The sequence below is a fragment of the Nilaparvata lugens genome, chromosome 3, assembly GCF_014356525.2.
Source record: "Nilaparvata lugens isolate BPH chromosome 3, ASM1435652v1, whole genome shotgun sequence".
NCBI classification, from domain to species: domain Eukaryota; kingdom Metazoa; phylum Arthropoda; class Insecta; order Hemiptera; family Delphacidae; genus Nilaparvata; species Nilaparvata lugens.
Window position 1 is genome coordinate 6,020,060 of NC_052506.1, and position 19,817 is coordinate 6,039,876.

The 19,817-nt window shown below is 38.2% G+C and overlaps 2 protein-coding genes across 2 annotated transcripts in view; one reads left to right on the plus strand and one right to left on the minus strand.

Moving 5' to 3' along the window:
• LOC111045878 (mucin-19) overlaps positions 1-8,359 on the minus strand; it is a 47,773-nt gene extending 39,414 nt beyond the window's left edge. Inside the window, exons 1-2 of the mRNA XM_039422695.1 lie at positions 7,626-8,359; positions 2,959-3,183 (exon numbers count right to left, since the gene is read on the minus strand). Of these exons, the coding sequence (XP_039278629.1) occupies positions 2,959-3,183; positions 7,626-8,254 (854 nt within the window). The 5' untranslated portion in view covers positions 8,255-8,359. The remainder of the gene's footprint in view (positions 1-2,958; positions 3,184-7,625) is intronic.
• Positions 8,360-8,610: 251 nt separating this feature from the next.
• LOC111045889 lies at positions 8,611-19,276 on the plus strand. Its single transcript, XM_039422696.1, has 3 exons — positions 8,611-8,774; positions 14,099-14,520; positions 17,372-19,276. Exons 2-3 carry the CDS (start codon positions 14,109-14,111, stop codon positions 18,976-18,978), a joined length of 2,019 nt encoding a protein of 672 aa, XP_039278630.1. The 5' UTR covers positions 8,611-8,774; positions 14,099-14,108; the 3' UTR covers positions 18,979-19,276.
• The last annotated feature ends 541 nt before the right edge of the window (positions 19,277-19,817 follow it).

The following is a 19,817-nucleotide window of genomic DNA, read 5'->3' on the forward strand; positions in this document are numbered from 1 at the left end:
GATACTCAAAGTGTAGGCCTACAGTCAATATGCATTGTGCTCGCTGACGTATATCGAGAGGAATCAGGAGCAGCTTCAAATAGGTGTAATATACACAGCAACGATACAAGACATACCACTAGACTGGAGGTGCCCCGAAGCCGACTGGTAGGGAGCTTTCCATCACAGGCAATAGATTTTCAACAGCATCCTGGTCAAATTCAGAAAAACGGGACTCTTGGTTCTATAATTCGATGAAAAATAGCCTAAACTCCTGGAAATGTCACTCTACTCACTGCAGGATTTGTACGAGGAACCTCTGTTTGGGAGTCAGGCATCTCCACTGCACAAATAACCATGCAGGCTATTTTGTTATACTTGGGAAATTCAGACACTGCCTAACTCTCGGGATTTGTGATGGACCCCACTCTATCGTGGGATCGACATATTGGCATGATGTGCAATCGAATGGCCAGGGTGACGTTTTTGATGCGGAAGCTGAAGCAACATGTGCCTGCCAACTACTTAATTACAGCCTACCATAGGCTGTTCCATAGTCATATAAGCTACGGAATAGTACTATGGGGCCATGCGGGTAGCTGTGAAAGGATTCTCCTTCTACAGAAGAAAGTTCTTCATGTCATCAAGTCATCGCATTACCTGGAGCACTACCGGCCAAATTTCAAACGTCTGAAAATACTGACAGTGTACAGTCAGTACATGTATAGCTCCCTAAGGCTCCTAAGGAGTGAGGTTCATGCCTACCAGGAGAGGGGCCAGCTGCTCCACAATACCAGGAGACGGGGCAACATTGACCTGCCCTACTCCAGACTATCGGAAGCACACGAATGCTACCCCTTACGGATGCTAAAATTTTTCAACAGACTGCCAATTTGTGTTCGTGAGCTGGAGTATGGGAAGTTTTGTAGGCTGGTACGTGAAAAACTCATCAACTACCCTCCGTACTCACTGGAAGATGATGAGACCAGTGGACCAGTTTGAGATTGTTTCATGATTTGGTACTGCAGTCCATCTACAGAGCCACACGAAACAACTTATCTGCAGCCATCTCTAGTCATTTGTGTATTGATTGTTTTATATTTTGACGAAGTCTGTCTTACGACTGCCGGTCATGGACTGAATATAACTGAATTACTGAATATACTGAATTAGCTTACTGAATATACTGAATTACTGAATATCTTGAAATCCCAGTCCGGCAACCAGTGAGCAGTGAGACAACGACCGCAAGTACCAAGCGTTTTTTCAGACGTATCCATACGAGTCGGAAGGGCAGGAGCCTCTTCGATTGCCTGATTGGGTTGGCGTTCGGGGATCTTGAATAAATTAATCAGCTAATCGGAGAGCTTCCTGTCCTGACGACTGGTATAAAAACGCTTCCTGTGGCATGGCCCTTATTAAAAGAATGCATTAGTTGCTATTAGGATCTTGCCGAAATTCGGCTGGCTCCCATCCCAGCTAGGGCTTCTTCCTTTGGGAAGTAGGCCCTAATATTTTATTTTTATTTTATAACAAAATTTCATTATTGTTATAGTGTAAGCCAATTGTTCTAAATATTGTTCTATAAGCAACTAGAATCGACTTCTTTGAACATAGAAATTTCATTATGTTATAGTGTAAGCCAATTGTTCTAAATATTTATTCATCACATTGTGTAGAAATACTTAACATTAGGAAAGGCACAACAGGCTCATGCCCAAAACTGTCCCATTTCCAATTTATACTATACTGTCCAAATCAAAATGTTGGTTATGTCACTTTCATTTTTCAAAATACAATTTACACTCTTCAATACTCAGATAAACGAGCAAATTTTGAATAAAATAGATTACTATTAGAGTCTGAAATTAGAAAATCTAGAACAGTAACTTAATAATTATTTAAAAAGTCTAAATTTTGAATCACTACAGTAGAAAAAGAGGAAAATGTTTGCAAAGTTTTCCATAAATACCATAAGAATTGTTCAGATTACACAGAGCCACTCCCACTGTCAGGAATCCTTTTTGGATAGTTAGGGTGGCCACTAACGTCAGGACACACCTGTTGAACATGTGAGTACAAACATGCTCGTCATGCATGTTGTGTCATCAGCAAAAGGCTTCCAACAAATTTTTTCCAGTGGTTCATTTATTGTTATTGTTTGTTTATTTAGAGCCGGTTTCCGAGCTCGGAATTTAACTAAGTTCTACACTTTAAACAGTTGGAGTCAGAGAATTGGCTTTCCGAAACGGGGCGTAGTCGTAGTCCACGGTTAGATTAAATTTCGAAAAATTAGAAAATCTAACAGTGAAGTGTGAGGTTTCAGCTATTTTGAATTATTTAGGAATGTTTCACTTCGTCAAGGAAAAACGTTTCCTATTATAGAGATGAGGAAATAAAGATTATCAAAAATCTACGACTACGTCCCTTTTCGGAAAGCTAATTTTCTGACTCTTTCTAGATGTCTAAAGTCTAGAACTTAGCTAAATCCCGAGAAAAACAGCTGTTTTTCGTATGAAGACATGTCCGTTCACACATGCTTGACACACTTATCCTGTCGTTAGTGGCCTCCCTTATGCCTAGTCCACACTATGACCACGTTGGTCTTGCTATACACACTGCAATGTGACCATTTGTAGATGCTTGGCTGGCCACTCGCCTTCGCTCGACAAAAATCGGAGCGATGAACAGCGAAGGCAAGTGAAGGCGAGCGCTGACAAAGCAGCCATAAACACTCTTGCGCTCGTCGTCATTTGTACGCATTGGGCGAGTGTGTGGATGCGGCATTACAGAACTAAGGCCCTTATGCAGATACTCGGTTTAAACAGAAGAAATGTCGGATATTCGTTTAAACCCCGTATGAAATACATTATGATAAATGCAACCATATCTAAAAGTGTTCGTGGTTTAGCGTTGAACGTAATATTAGCATAAGACCCTTACAGATCAAATCGAATGAATAACTCAACCCAACCTAACCTGGTATCAGGAGGCGCAATGCGCACGCGCACAGAGGCAGAGGATGCGCGCGCAGCCGAGAGGCGGAGCTTGGGCGAGCGACTCTGCAATTGGACGACTGGAAAGACGCCGACGCCTGCGTATTTGGCCTGATGCGTCACAGCTGATGCGGCTGCAGCCGCCATTTCCGCTCCCTTGTGCGCCACGCGACTAGAGAAACCAGCACTGCTTGCGTTCGCTGATAGTCTGTAACCATTTCAAATTAAAAATGCAATTTCGAAAATAAAAATTATGATAGTAACTATTACAATAATTAAAATAGATAATGAAAATTCAATTCAATTATTATCACCATTCAACTTAGCTGTGTTAAGCTGTGCACATGAACAGAGCTCTTGCCACATACTTGAATTTAAACAAGCACTTACATTATGCTTATTCGATATTCATTAATTTTTACTTTCCTTGCCCTTACCATAGGTAAGGAAAGTATTGCTTTCCGAAAAAAATTAAGGTACCCCAATTTGTAAATTTCTATACGTTTCAATGTTCTCTGAGTCCAAAAGAGTGGTTTTTGGGTATTGGACTGTGTGTGGGTGTGTGTGTATGCGTGCTGCTGCTACTACAGAAGATAATGTCATTTTTCAGCTCGAGGGATCACTGCTGGCCACTAATTGGGGATCTCAGGATACTCAAAGTGTAGGCCTACAGTCAATATGCATTGTGCTCGCTGACGTATATCGAGAGGAATCAGGAGCAGCTTCAAAATAGGTGTAATATACACAGCAACGATACAAGACATACCACTAGACTGGAGGTGCCCCGAAGCCGACTGGTAGGGAGCTTTCCATCACAGGCAATAGATTTTCAACAGCATCCTGGTCAAATTCAGAAAAACGGGACTCTTGGTTCTATAATTCGATGAAAAATAGCCTAAACTCCTGGAAATGTCATGTCACTCTACTCACTGCAGGATTTGTACGAGGAACCTCTGTTTGGGAGTCAGGCATCTCCACTGCACAAATAACCATGCAGGCTATTTTGTTATACTTGGGAAATTCAGACACTGCCTAACTCTCGGGATTTGTGATGGACCCCACTCTATCGTGGGATCGACATATTGGCATGATGTGCAATCGAATGGCCAGGGTGACGTTTTTGATGCGGAAGCTGAAGCAACATGTGCCTGCCAACTACTTAATTACAGCCTACCATAGGCTGTTCCATAGTCATATAAGCTACGGAATAGTACTATGGGGCCATGCGGGTAGCTGTGAAAGGATTCTCCTTCTACAGAAGAAAGTTCTTCATGTCATCAAGTCATCGCATTACCTGGAGCACTACCGGCCAAATTTCAAACGTCTGAAAATACTGACAGTGTACAGTCAGTACATGTATAGCTCCCTAAGGCTCCTAAGGAGTGAGGTTCATGCCTACCAGGAGAGGGGCCAGCTGCTCCACAATACCAGGAGACGGGGCAACATTGACCTGCCCTACTCCAGACTATCGGAAGCACACGAATGCTACCCCTTACGGATGCTAAAATTTTTCAACAGACTGCCAATTTGTGTTCGTGAGCTGGAGTATGGGAAGTTTTGTAGGCTGGTACGTGAAAAACTCATCAACTACCCTCCGTACTCACTGGAAGATGATGAGACCAGTGGACCAGTTTGAGATTGTTTCATGATTTGGTACTGCAGTCCATCTACAGAGCCACACGAAACAACTTATCTGCAGCCATCTCTAGTCATTTGTGTATTGATTGTTTTATATTTTGACGAAGTCTGTCTTACGACTGCCGGTCATGGACTGAATATAACTGAATTACTGAATATACTGAATTAGCTTACTGAATATACTGAATTACTGAATATCTTGAAATCCCAGTCCGGCAACCAGTGAGCAGTGAGACAACGACCGCAAGTACCAAGCGTTTTTTCAGACGTATCCATACGAGTCGGAAGGGCAGGAGCCTCTTCGATTGCCTGATTGGGTTGGCGTTCGGGGATCTTGAATAAATTAATCAGCTAATCGGAGAGCTTCCTGTCCTGACGACTGGTATAAAAACGCTTCCTGTGGCATGGCCCTTATTAAAAGAATGCATTAGTTGCTATTAGGATCTTGCCGAAATTCGGCTGGCTCCCATCCCAGCTAGGGCTTCTTCCTTTGGGAAGTAGGCCCTAATATTTTATTTTTATTTTATAACAAAATTTCATTATTGTTATAGTGTAAGCCAATTGTTCTAAATATTGTTCTATAAGCAACTAGAATCGACTTCTTTGAACATAGAAATTTCATTATGTTATAGTGTAAGCCAATTGTTCTAAATATTTATTCATCACATTGTGTAGAAATACTTAACATTAGGAAAGGCACAACAGGCTCATGCCCAAAACTGTCCCATTTCCAATTTATACTATACTGTCCAAATCAAAATGTTGGTTATGTCACTTTCATTTTTCAAAATACAATTTACACTCTTCAATACTCAGATAAACGAGCAAATTTTGAATAAAATAGATTACTATTAGAGTCTGAAATTAGAAAATCTAGAACAGTAACTTAATAATTATTTAAAAAGTCTAAATTTTGAATGAAACTAGAAATTTTTGAGCTAAAAACTTCACACTTTACAGAAAACTACAGCTGTTGTATAAGTTTATATTGTTCTATAAGCCACTAGAATAGACTTCTTTGAACATTCCAATTTATTCAAAAATGAAATAAAATCTTTGCAAGTAGCCAAATAAGAGATTTTAAGAGAGAGACTTTTAATATGATTGATACATTAATATTGATCTTCATTGACAGCTGCAATATACAAAGGCTTAAGCCGTTCTATTGCACATAAAATTGTATATTATTATCATTATTACTAGTAGTTCTGTGAACAGTAGACCTCGCGATCAGTAAGTTACATTGACTTGTTGTTATGTTTTGTCAAAAATTAATAAATAATTTATCAATTTAAAATGTCTAGAAAATATCCTAAATAAACATAGAGCTTTCTGTCCTATCGTACCATGGCGTGTCGTCCCGGAATGTGAGTCTGGCTGCAACTGTCTACAACGTTGATGGAAAGATACATTTTGAAGATGATCGATGTTTTTGAACGGGTAGTATTATAGTCAAGTCTACTAACGTTGATGGAAAGATACATTTTCAAGATGTTCAATGTTTTTGAACGGGTAGTATTATAGTCCACTAGACAGCTGATTTATCATGAATAATTCTATAGCCTAGTCTGTTTTTACTCTAATATTGGCGTATGAAGGAGGCTCCTTTTTCCCTTTATATTATCCTTGAAATGAAAAATTTCAAAAACCTTGTATATACGTCGACGCGCAATTTAAAAAGGAACATACCTGCCAAATTTCATGAAAATCTATTGCCGCGTTTCGCCGGAAATGCGCAACATATAAACATTAAGAGAAATGACTAACCGTCGACTTGAATCTTAGACCTCACTTCGCTCGGTCAATTAAATTTATTATTTGTCGCCTCCATAACATAACTTATTGAAAAACATGACCTTTAACATTGAACATATATTCAGAGACTCAAACTAATTTTAAATACCATCAACATACAGAAAATAACTATATGCCTAATGGCCCATATGTCTAACAGCCTCTATAGCAGGCTGCCTCTATTGGCCAGGGATCTGCCTGCTGTGCGGTTTCGAGGGGCTCTGTAGAGCCTGCTGACGGATCACCCTCTTTATTTACTCGATCCGTGAGTTCTATATGTTGGAGAACAGTGTAGTGAATGCTTATTTTATTATTTGATTGGGATAGAACAGCTGGGCAGCTGTTTTTCTCACATTTTCTAACGTGCACAAGTGGGCTTCACTTTAGTGATCCCTTTTATGGACGTAATTAATTGAATACCGTAAATACTAAACTATACCGTTGATTCATTGAAAGAAGAGTAAATAATAACTTATTTTATTAAATCAGAGCTCCCATTTCTGTGCTTATAAAAGTGATGACTCATCAATTGTTAATTATGTTATAATCTACTCGTAGATTCTAGTTCTAAATACATGCTTTAAAAATGAGCCATGTAATTATTCAGTTCAGTCTATGACAAAGATGTTATTGTGCAATTCCTTAGCGGCGTCTCGAGACGCTTGGTTAGAGCCACCGCGGCTAGAGCACATAACTTGACATATAACTTCATTAGATTCTATTATTCATTAGACAAGAATAGTAAAAGCAATATAGTAGCCAACATTTTCAATTCATCTGCCTCCATAATGTTCATACAACATAATAACCCAATGAGTCATCAAATCTTATGAATTTATAGATTAAGTGCTCTAGTCACGGCGGCTCTAAACGCGCGTCTCGTGACGCCGATAAGGAATCACACCTTTAGGTAGCTACTGTGATTCGGTCTTGTTGCTCTAACATACACAGACACTCACACACGAATTCAAGTTTACATCGTCTCTTGGCTCCCAGAACAGATTATACGTTTTTAAGCCAACATAGATGTATATTTCATCATAATAACAAATATCAGATATGGCGAGATTATTATAAAACCAACTTTAAATACTATTTGTGTTGCACATCATACAAAAAATATTTGTATAATTGTAGTTGATGTCTAAAATTTCAAGAGATTATCTGATAAAGTAAATTTGATTTACAATGAACTATTAGACGTAGGAGGCTACTTACTCTGAGCTGATATTTGAGTTGAACCTTGTCGAGACCAACAGAGGTCCAGCCGCTGTTTGAACATTTCTTTGAATAACCACTGGTTGATCTTCATTGGATTTGGTGATGGAATTCCTATTGTCTTCATATGTGTAATTTCCACTAGGCCTACCAGAAACACTTTTAGGTGTACTATTATACCACGAGTTCCGTTTATCTTGTTGCTTATCATATTTGTAATTTCCATTGCCAGAAAAACTGTTTGGTGTACTATGTCCGTTGCAGTCATTCAAAGACATTTTGTAAATGTCACCAACGAAAGGTTCGTTGACAAATTTTGTTTGCGAATTGAGGTTAGGAGTTACCTTGATTTTGTTTGTCATCAAAGGTGAATGAGTTTTACTTACTCCATTACTGTTAATTACTCTTGGAGGTGGTTTAGATTTGAATTTTCCAATATCCATCAAGGAATCAAAGCTAGATTTCAACCAAATTATCAATTGGGACAGATTAACAGTCCATTCAAACTCATGTACAAGCAAGAAGCCACTGACCGTTAGAACAACTAGACAAGCAATTGTAAATGGAAAGAATAGAATACTAACACCTACTAATAGAACACAAAACACTATAGATACAATATTCCACATTATTCAAGTTAAGAATACCATGATTCTTTAATATTTCCACATTGTAACTTTACGTTTCCTACATTTCTACGGCGCCATTATGGCAATTTACAAAATTAACACAGAGTAAATGAATAAACGGAGTACACACTAGCCAGAATGGTCGATGAACGATGCCACTCTACTTACTTCCACTGCTCTATGCAAAAAGTATAACTCAAGGAGGATCGTTATAATTCTGTAAAAAAAATCTTTTTTGGAATATTGGACCAATTTAATATTCTAACTAGAGTATGAGATATTGAAATTTTGATTTTCCAACTTGTATGATTGAACACAAGTTTTTTCACAATTAATTTTATCTTGACATTCAATATAGATTCATATACATCATACAGAAGGCAGTGCTCCAAAACAAACAAAACAAATTCCAAACATGTAATGTGATGTTTTCAAAATGTTCTACTATATTTTGAATTAAAAAAACTATTACTTAGTACTTTTTAATAACTTAATTTGAAAGCATTGTTTTAGTTTTCATGTAAGTATAAAGCAAATTATTAAAACCACAGATCATATAAACAATTGAACACTTAGGTCTACTTTATGCTTAAGATAACCTATCAACCTACTATTTTTCCTCCTTGTTATTATTATGTTGTAGCCTATTTAATTCAAATAACCTTTAGAATTATTATTTCAATCAACAATCTGTATAAGAACTGAATTTTCACGTTCCTGTATGTATTTTCATTCCCTTGAAAGAAAATTCCTTTCCATTTTGGGAATTTGACAGGTATTCTGTAACTCCGGTGATAATCAACAGATGCATAATGCCAAGGTACGCGTGTGATCACATTAAATGCGTATATATACAAGTGCACGTCAAATCATGCAAGAGCCGAAAAAGAAAATTTGGAAAGTGTCATTGAAACACATAATGACGTTATGTAGCTGCTCACACCTAATAGAACACAACTAGCAAGTGCAAGCTTTTAGTGCAATTCAGTAATCTCCTACATGACCAGCATTTGCTGGATAAATTGCGTCAAATTGTATAACTTGAAATAAAAAACTAAGATGGAAGGTCAGTCTTCATTAATATCAGAAAACATTGTATTGCCTCTTCATCCAGGGAGTAGTGCTAGACTCCTAAGCCTCTCCCGAAGTGCCTACTCAAAGACTTCCTACTCCTGCTCACGAAATTAAACAGGAATCATATTGAAAATCTCGAGTGCTTGGACAGGAAAGCTATTATGCAATTGAGTCAGTCTGGCATAAGGCAATAACTTATCCTCGAGTTGTGGCTGTGTAAGGTACATGTCCTCTGCTAAAATTTATAGCATCTGTGTACTACAATTGTAGAGCATCTGGGGCCTACTCTGTTCCTTGTCATAATAAATGACCTTGACGACCACTGTTCTTCTCTGATGTTTGCGGATGATGCATCTCTACTGTCATCGGGTGCTGAGCTTGAGCGGGTTTTGGAGGCATCTGCGGAGCATCTTCGATCTGCCACTTCATGGTTCCTGGCCAGGCACGGCCCTAGGGACTTTGCCGCCCTGGGCGAAATCGGCAAACGCCGCCCCCACCCCCCACCACCAACCAGGTATCCCGTCTAATAATTGTTTAATCAGCTGTTCAAGTTAAAAATGACATTTTAACAAATATTTGACAAATATAAATATTGAGGAATTAGTGCATGCAACGAATGCTCAAATAAAGGTATGGAGAGAACATTTTGAAACACAATTTTCAACTCTACAGCTCTTTCAAGGATAGTAAGAGGATTAACATATCAAAAGTCCTCACCCCTACCTCATGTGCTAAAGGAGTGGAGGTGGTTTGGAAGTACCATTTTTTCATTTTTCTCATATATCTCGGAAACTATGCATCTTATGAACATTTGTACACTGTACAAAATTGAAGCTCACAAAATTACCAACAAGTTTTGTTCTCTACATTTTTCCATATCTCTTATAGTTTCTGAGATATCCGCTCTTAAAGGTGAAACATTTTTTAAAAAACACTTCTGCCTCCAATTTTTTCTTCTTTTCGGCCTTAATTTTTGAACGATTGATGAAAAAAAACCGTGCTGATTATAAGCTGACGGAGCATCAAATTATCTTCAATTTGATGTATATTTTCACTATTTTACGCATTTCCCTACGACTGTTGCAGCAGTTTTAGTGTTGAGAGTGAAAGTTTTGTTTGGTAGAGGATTTCGATAAATCTGATACTTTTTGAGATATATAAGTGATGCATTTAAAGTGGGATTTAAATAAGGACTGGGTTCTAAAGTGATGCATTTTCGAGAACCCAGTTTTTTTTCATTTTTCGCTCTTTCAATTCTTATAACTTTCCAACAATTGATGGAAAAAGAATGTGCATACTACGAGATTGTAGAGCATTAAATTATCATTCATTTCATGTATAATTCGACTATTTCATGCATTCCCATAATTATGACTGTTGCAGCAGTTTTAGGTTTGAGAGTCAAATATCAAGATTTGCAACAAGTGAATTTTTTCGAATATCACACTATTCTGTGATCATAAATTGGGGTGTGCTTCAGTATGAACATCCATATTGAGTACCCATTGGAACGTCTGCGGAACTGAACACAGGATGTGTTTCTAAACTTCCTACCAAACAGGACATTCAAAACTAAAACTGCTGCTTTCAAACCATCCTCATCCCTTTAGCACATGATGTAGGGGTTGGGATTTTTTATATGCTCACCTCCAAACTAGTGTCAACAAAGCTGCAAAGTCTAAAATTGAGTTCCAAACATTCCCTTCAAATTTCATTGTCAACTGATCTATTGTTGCTGAACAGAAAATTTCACTCCCAACACTAAAACTGCTGCAACAGTCTTAGGGAAATGCGTAAAATAGTGAAAATATACATCAAATTGAAGATATTTGATGCTCCGTCAGCTTATAATCAGCACGGATTTTTTTTCATCAATCGTTCAAAAATTATAAGGCCGAAAAGATGAAAAAATTGGAGGCAGAAGTGTTTTTTCAAAAAATGTCTCACCTTCAAGAGCGGATATCTCAGAAACTATAACAGATATGAAGAAAATGTAGAGAACAAAACTTGTTGGTAATTTTGTGAGCTACAATTTTGTACAGTGTACAAATGTTCATAAGATGCATAGTTTCCAAGATATATGAGAAAAATGAAAAAATGGTACTTTCAAACCACCTCCACTCCTTTAGCACATGAGGTAGGGGTGAGGACTTTTTTTTTATCATTAGTTCAAAACTTTATTTATCTTTTGATATGTTAATCCTCTTACTATCCTTAAAAGAGCTGTGGAGTTGAAAATTGTGTTCCAAACTTTTCACTCTATAATCTTTAATTGACTGGACTAGAACAGTAACACAAAATATCTGATTAAACTATATTTATGTTCGGAACAGATACGGTACACAATAAGAAAACATAATCAAGACGGTAGTTCTAAATCAAGAGACTGCAACAGAGTATTGGGCCTATTTAACTTGCTAAGTAATCAAAACTACAATTGCTACAACACGAGTTTGTTCAACACACTTGTTTAATTAAGTAGAACTCGTCTGACCTTTGCATAGAAAAATTCCTTTTCCAGTTCTTCAAGATCTAGGGATTGATCTATTCTATGTTCGCTAGACCACTTAGACGTTCCTGGGACATTGTTGATCTTAGATATATGTCTTCATTAGCTTGAGTTTGGAAAAGCTACTCATAAAATTTTACTATTCACTTTGAGTTTATTATTTATTTGCATTTAAAAATTTTCCCTTCCTTAAAATTTGCCGCCCCAAAAAATCTGCCGCCCTGTGCAGCCGCCCGGTCCGCCCACCCCTGGGGCCGGGCCTGTTCCTGGCTAATCAATTTCAGCTGAATGAGGACAAGAACCAAAGGATCATCTGCAGCTTGTCACGTGAACTGCGTGACCCTCAGAATCTAGTGAAGCTGCTGGGTTTTGTCTTGGACAACAAACTCAGCTGGAACAGTCATATACAGCAGGTAACCAGTCGACTCTCCCGCATTTGCTTTCTGCTGCTCAAAATGAGGGGCCTGGTGACTGAGAATTACCTGATAATGATGTATCACGTGCTCTTCCATTCCCACATTACCTATGGCTTGCTTCTGTGGGGTCATTCAGCGGGGGCTGCTGATGTCCTGAGACTGTAAAAGAGGGCTGTAAGAATTATAACAGGCAGCGATCATCTTGCCCACTGCAAGCCCATCTTTGCTCGCCTTGGTATACTGACTGTCTTCAGCCATTACTACCTCCTGTGCTTGATGTATGTCAAGAGGATACAGCATACTCTGGCTGCGCGAAGTGACGTTCACAACCACAATACCAGGCACCGCGAGCTGCTGGATGTCCCCAGGAGACGTCTCTACCGTTCACAGGCCCGTTCACAGAGTTTCTGCACTGAAACTCTTAATAAGCTCCCTCCTGGTGTGAAGCAGTTGGATGAGGCTGCCTTCAAGAGAGCCGTCAGGAAGCTACTTTGTGATAAATCCATATTATAGCGTAAATGAATTTATGAGTAATGATCTGACCTTTTTTTAAAAAGTGGTCACTGTTTTATCTGCCATCTCAATAGTTTTTGTGTTATTGTGTATATTAAAATCGAACTCTATGACGCCATCGATCCCACAAGTGTGGGTAATGGATGAAGCAGAAGGTATTAACATCGAGCGCTCAGCTCTAGGGACAAACTAATTCCGCTAGATCGCTCCAGCTGTACTATTCACTTGCTGCCCGAGCATAGCAGGCGTAGAACCGTGCTTTAAAGGTACACATACCAGCGGCTATTATTGTGTCTATAAAAGAAGTTTAAGCATCAACTTTATTCATCATGAACAGCGCTACAAGTTGCTATGAATTTGAAGTCTATAGAACGAACATTGAATGTGAAAAAGGAGTTTAAAATGCATACAAATTTAATTTTTTTCAGATTTTCAAAAACAAAGTTGACGTAATTTTTGCTATATTGAACAGGAGACTTGCATATTTTTCTCAAATTTTTCTGACCAGTAGTTTTTGAAGGGTATGTGTAACATCTGCCTCAAAAAAGTGACTTTTGAAGCCGTATTGTTAGCTAACAGAAGCTGATAAAAATATTATTGCATAAATTAAGTCATAAGAACCACTCCAATAGATTAGAAAAAGGAAAAAAAAAATTTGGAAAAAAAATATGGAATGCACAACCTTAAAGGTATATGATGCTATACATTGATGTAGCATATGTTGGCATCTTCTCAATAGTAACTGTTAAGATACTGTTTTACAAGTATTTATCAGCTAAGAAATATTTCTATCCTATTTCACATTGATTCAACCAAGTTGTTTATTTGTTGAGAACCTCCCCTAGTTGGATGTGTTGAGAACCTCCCCTAGTTGGATGTGTTGAGAACCTCCGCTAGTTAGATGTGTTGAGAACCTCCCCTAGTTGGATGTGTTGAGAACCTCCCCTAGTTGGATGTGTTGAGAACCTCCGCTAGTTAGATGTGTTGAGAACCTCCGCTAGTTAGATGTGTTGAGAACCTCCCCTAGTTGGATGTGTTGAGAACCTCCCCTAGTTGGATGTGTTGAGAACCTCCGCTAGTTGGATGAGTTGAGAACCTCCCCTAGTTGGATGTGTTGAGAACCTCCGCTAGTTAGATGTGTTGAGAACCTCCGCTAGTTGGATGTGTTGAGAACCTCCCCTAGTTGGATGTGTTGAGAACCTCCCCTAGTTGGATGTGTTGAGAACCTCCTTTAGGTTGCTCTTTTTTGACTTATCTTCAGTCTCATTATCGGATGTTTGGGATGCAATTATAAATTAAATTGAATTATCAACTATTATGTTGTGTTTGCAGTTGCACAAAAATGGAAAAGAACAGCAGTCGCAAAAGCAAGCTGATCTACATAGACGAGAGGGGCTCGCAGTCCAGTTGCAGTGCGACGGACGAGTACATAGCGCGCGAAATTCAAAAAATCGAGCTGGTGTTCAAAGTTGAAGAGGATGAGTTGGCTAAGCAACGGGCTCGCCGTAACGGTAACAACCTGGGTTGGTCGGACGGGTACGTGTCGTCCTGTGACGAGATCGACACGGTCCGTCGCTGCAGCGACACCGAGTTCAGCGACCATGACAGCGAGCTGCTGGCCAACTTTGATTCGCTGGTGAGGAAGACGACGTCGCCTTTTCTGTTTCGCAACGAGAAGATGGAGCCTCTGTCGTTTGTGCTGCTGCTGAACGACACTATCGCCGAACGTCGGTTGGCGAAGCTCATTCAACGAGGTATGTGTAGATCTTATTTATATGGAAATTTTAAAATAAAATTATTTTAAATCAAGTAAAGTACTCTTTTTCAAATTTATTTCTGTTGTACGACTCTATTGCCGAATGTTGACTGGCCAAGCTCATTCAACGAGGTATGTGAAGATCTTATTTAGATAAACATTTTAAATCGAATTCCCCTTTTTTCAATTTTATTTCTGTTGTACAACTCTATTGTCAAACGACGACTGGCCAATCTCATTCAACGAGGTATGTGTAGATCCTATTCAGATACCATACCTTATACCAGGATTTCCTATATACCGGACCTGCGACTACAAAAATAATGGCCGCTGTATGTGGTGGCCAGTATTGATATTTGAAAGGGGAACTAGATGAACTGAGATTTCGACAAACTGAGACGCTCTCTAACAGCTGATTAGTGATTTTTTCTCAGTAGGAATTTCTATAAGACCACCACATAGGGCGGCCATTTTTTTCTAGGCTCAGTTCCGGTAGTATATAGGAGGTCCTGCTTATACCTTCTCCATCCATTACCCACAATTGTAGGATCGATGTCGTCATGTCATGAATAAAAATAAATAACAAAAAACACTAAACTGATCAAGATGACAGTGATCAAGTTCAGATCTAAAAAATATATTTTAAATCAAAATCATATGAGGCTCTTTAACATAATGGCACTTTAGCCTGATAAAATTTGAGACAGGTCATCATTCACATATTCCTGGACATCGTAATAAGCCCTGGTTCTCAGGAAACCGATCACAAATCTCTGAGATCACAACGCTGAGGTCCAACTGCTTCCCCCCTGCAGGCAGCCTGTTGAAGTAGCGTAGCGCTGAACTCCTATCTATATACTGAGTGCGGCAGGAAGGGTGGATGTTTTTAGAACAGATAGTATTCTGATTTGGGTAGTCAGATTGGGCCAGCTGAAGTGAACATGTGTTCGGTAGATCATACCATTTTTTCTAGTCATTGTTTAATCGGCATCATGGATTCGTGGAATGTGCAACATTGTGTGTTTACTTAAGACAGTTTTGTGCGTAATAATGAGAGTATCATTACAGTTCAGCGCAAGTTTTGTCGTCATTTCAATCTTGCGAGAAATGAAAATGTACCCACTCATAACACCATTTAATGTTGGATAAAATCATTTCATTCAGTAGGAACAGTAATGAATAAACGACCACCAGGGGCTCATCGCACTGTACGCACTCCACAAAATGTGGAAAGAGTTTGGCAAGCCATACCCCGTAGTCCTAATCGATCTGCTAGGAGACATTCTTCTGAACTGAACATCAGTGATTGGTCAGTAAGGCGTATTTTAAATAAAGATCTAGGATTCCATCCCTACAAAATGGCCATGGTTCAACAATTGAATCCTGGCGATTATGTAAAGCGGCTGAATTTTGCTTGAGAAATGGAGGCCATATTTGACCAAAATGAAAACATCATTTTGTTTACGATAGATGAAGCACATTTTCATTTGAATGGTACCATTAATCAGCAGAACTATCATTATTGGTCAGATGAAAATCCAAAATCAATGCATGAGAGACCATTACACAGTCCCAAGGTGACAGTTTGGTGTGCTGTGAGCAGTATATTTGTTATTGGTCCATACTTTTTTGAAGATGACAACGGGACCACTGTAACTGTAACCTCAGAACGTTATAGACAGATGTTCACTGAATTCTTCCTTCCTGAATTAAGAAGGAAACGTATTCCTATCCGGCAAGTATGGTTTCAGCAGGACAGGGCGACAGCTCACACAGCAAGAAATTCAATGGAAGCAATTTGGGCTGTTTTTCGTGGTCACATCATTTCTCGGTTTGGTGACATTGATTGGCCTCCTCGTTCTCCAGACCTGTCCATGTGCGACTACTTCTTGTGGGGTTTCCTGAAGTCACGTGTTTACCAGCATAAACCACGTACACTTCAAGAGCTAAAGGGAGCAATTCATGAGGAAGTCGAACAAATTGGCAGGGCAATGTTAGAAAGAGTACAATCCAACTTCCGAGAGCGGCTTGTAAAGTGCATTGCTGAAAACGGCCTTCACCTGTCAGATATTGTTTTCAAACATTAATTTTCTAAAATTGTAAAATAATGTGAATATTGTTCTGTAAATAAATGTTTTTTTTATGCATAGTTAACGACATATTACTTTTTTGAAAACCGTTCATCCTTTCTGCCGCACCTTGTATATAAAAGCGAAATGGCACTCACTCACTCACTGACTGACTGACTCACTCACTCGCAGAACTAAAAATCTACCGGACCAAAAACGTTCAAATTTGGTAGGTATGTTCAGGTTTCAATTCTGCAACAACGGAAGAATTGAAAGCCAAGATTCGAGAAGCGATTTCAAATTCCATTTGTAATGTTACGTCAAACCATGCATGGACAATGTGATGAAGAGACTACAGGAATGTTTGCGTAGAATAGGAACATACTTGCAAGATGTAATCTTCAAAAAATAGATGTTATTAAAATAAAATAATACCGTTAAAAATAGACGGTATTATTTATTCTGAAAAGGCATTATTTTTACTATTGAATGATATGAAAAACTTTATTCAATGATTTGCTTTACTTGAAATTATTTAACTTTAAAAATTTCCCGTTTCTCTGAAACACTCTGTATAAGGTGAATCAACTTTTCGAACTAAATGAACTAATAAAGATAGTCCTGAACTAGATAGAATCTACACCTAAACTACACCTATAATTAAATAAACTAAACCTAAACTATTCTCAAAATAAAATGAATTTAAGTAATAATATAATAAATTCATTAAAGTCATAAAAATGAAGTTGGGGAAATGATTATTTTGATTTTGATTTGTAGGTGGCGGACAAGTGTACCCGAAAGTGAGACAGATGGACGACTACAGCATAGTAGTAGTGAAGGACCAACTGCTCACTAGTCACGTGGGACCTGTGTTCAGACTCGAGTACCTGTTGCGGTGTATTTCGCGCAACAAAATCGTCTCAGTCAACCCCTACCTGAGGACATTCGATAACGCACCACCTCTACACAAGTACGACTACATGAAGATTGTCTACTTCAAACAGGTCGGGTGGAGTGAGCTGCCGCAACATATTCTGCTGAACAAACCCCACAACAAAGTGAAGTTCGAGAAGAGATCTACCATCCCTCGACCTCCACCCACCCCTCCACCTACCACCCAAGATATCAGTGATGATGATGAAGTCATCCCCCAAACCCCCTCGAAAAAAGTCATTGTTCCATCACAGAAAAAGTTCAGACGTTTGCAGAACTTGAATGTTGATGATAATGATGATGAAGATGATGATGATGAAGTCGTTCCTCAAATCCCCCCGAAAGAAGTCATTGTTCCTTCACAGAAAAAGTTCAGACATTTGCAAAACTTGAATGTTGATGATGATGATGATGATGATGATGAGGTCGTTTCCCAAATACCCCCGAAAAAAGACATTGTTCCATCACAGAAAAAGTTCAGACGATTGCAAAACTTGAATGTTGACGATGATGATATTGAGGTCGTTTCCCAAATCCCTCCGAAAAAAGACATTGTTCAGTCACAGAAAAAGTTCAGACGTTTGAAAATGTCAGAATCCTCTTCTGATGATGACGTCATCTCCCAAACCCCCTCGAAAAAAGACCCTGTTCCATCACAGAAAAAGTTCAGACGTTTGCAGAACTTGAATGTTGATGATAATGATGATGATGATGATGATGAAGTCGTTCCTCAAATCCCCCCGAAAAAAGACATTGTTCCATCACAGAAAAAGTTCAGACATTTGCAAAACTTGAATGTTGATGATGATGATGATGATGATGATGATGTTGAGGAGGTCGTTTCCCAAATACCCCCGAAAAAAGACATTGTTCCATCACAGAAAAAGTTCAGACGATTGCAAAACTTGAATGTTGATGATGATGATGAGGTCGTTTCCCAAATCCCCCCGAAAAAAGACATTGTTCAGTCACAGAAAAAGTTCAGACGTTTGGAAATTTCAGAATCCTCTTCTGATGATGACGTCATCTCCCAAACCCCCTCGAAAAAAGACCCTGTTTCCCCATCACATAAAAAGTTTAGTCATTTCAAAGTTTGGGCGGGCAATGACGTCAGTAGTAGTGAAGACTCAGATTTTGAACGCGATTCGAAAGTGCAAAATGTTCCAGAAATGAAGAAAGTGAAACGGTCAACAGTGAACAAACACACGCGAATGATGTACTCTGATGCGGAAGACTGCAGTATTGTCAAGTATATTGCTGACAACGATGGATACAATAGTGTGAAAGGGACTCTACTGTGGCGGGACATGGAGAAAGTCAACATTTGCCCGAAACGAACCTGGCAGAGTATGAAGGAACATTTCTTGAAGAAAGTTATGTACAACACTAACTCGTATAAGTTTCTCACTGATGGACAGAAACGTAAATTTCAAAAGTTATTGTTGAAGTAATGATTTCATGCTATGCGAATGCGTACTTACAACCTGTAGGCCTATTCAGTTACTAATTTTTATTTGCATTTTTTATAATATATATATTACCAATATAATCAATCCATACAGAAATTTTTAAGATAACTAGAAGACAGAAACGTAAATTTCCAAAGTTATTGTTGAAGTAATGATTTCATACTATGCGAATGCGTGCTTAAAACTTGTATTCAGTTACTAATATTTATTTTTTATAATATTACCAATATAATCAATCTATACAAAAATTTTTAAGATAACTAAAAGACAGAAACGTAAATTTCCAAAGTTATTGTTGAAGTAACTAATGTTTTCCCCTATCAAATTTGTACTCACAATTTCTGTATTACCAATTTTTGTTTATATTTATACACTCCCAAATTTGACTGAACAATGCTGTTGACTTTATAGGTTGACCCTTATTTACTTATCTTTATTGTCTATTATTATATCTATCTTCCAATTTTTTGCCAAAAGAAAAGTTTTTTTAGTTCTCAAATGATTTCCAAATATTGATTGTTCAAGGCAGTTCGGTACACTATTTTTATTTAAATTGGATAATCTTTTTCAATATAATTGTTAAGATCATTATAAGAGTGAGAAAAAGTGGGAATGAAGTGGTCTAATAAGCGATTTATGGGTTGTTGAAGTGCTTGCTAACTCCGTTTTCTTTCCAGATCATAAACGGTTTCTAGTTTTTTAAATAAATTCAGTATATCATTGGCTTTGTTCTAATATATGCGTTTTTTCGCGATTAATGCCAAAATATACAAGTTATCGAATTTACAAAAAATGTTACTTTTTTATTTATGAACGATATG

Bases quoted from the DNA above. Each gene is read 5' to 3' on its own strand.
- LOC111045889 (XM_039422696.1), top strand. From the start codon at position 14,109: ATGGAAAAGAACAGCAGTCGCAAAAGCAAGCTGATCTACATAGACGAG. The intron at 14,521-17,371 runs GTATGTGTAGAT...TTTGATTTGTAG, and splicing joins GGCGAAGCTCATTCAACGAG to GTGGCGGACAAGTGTACCCG.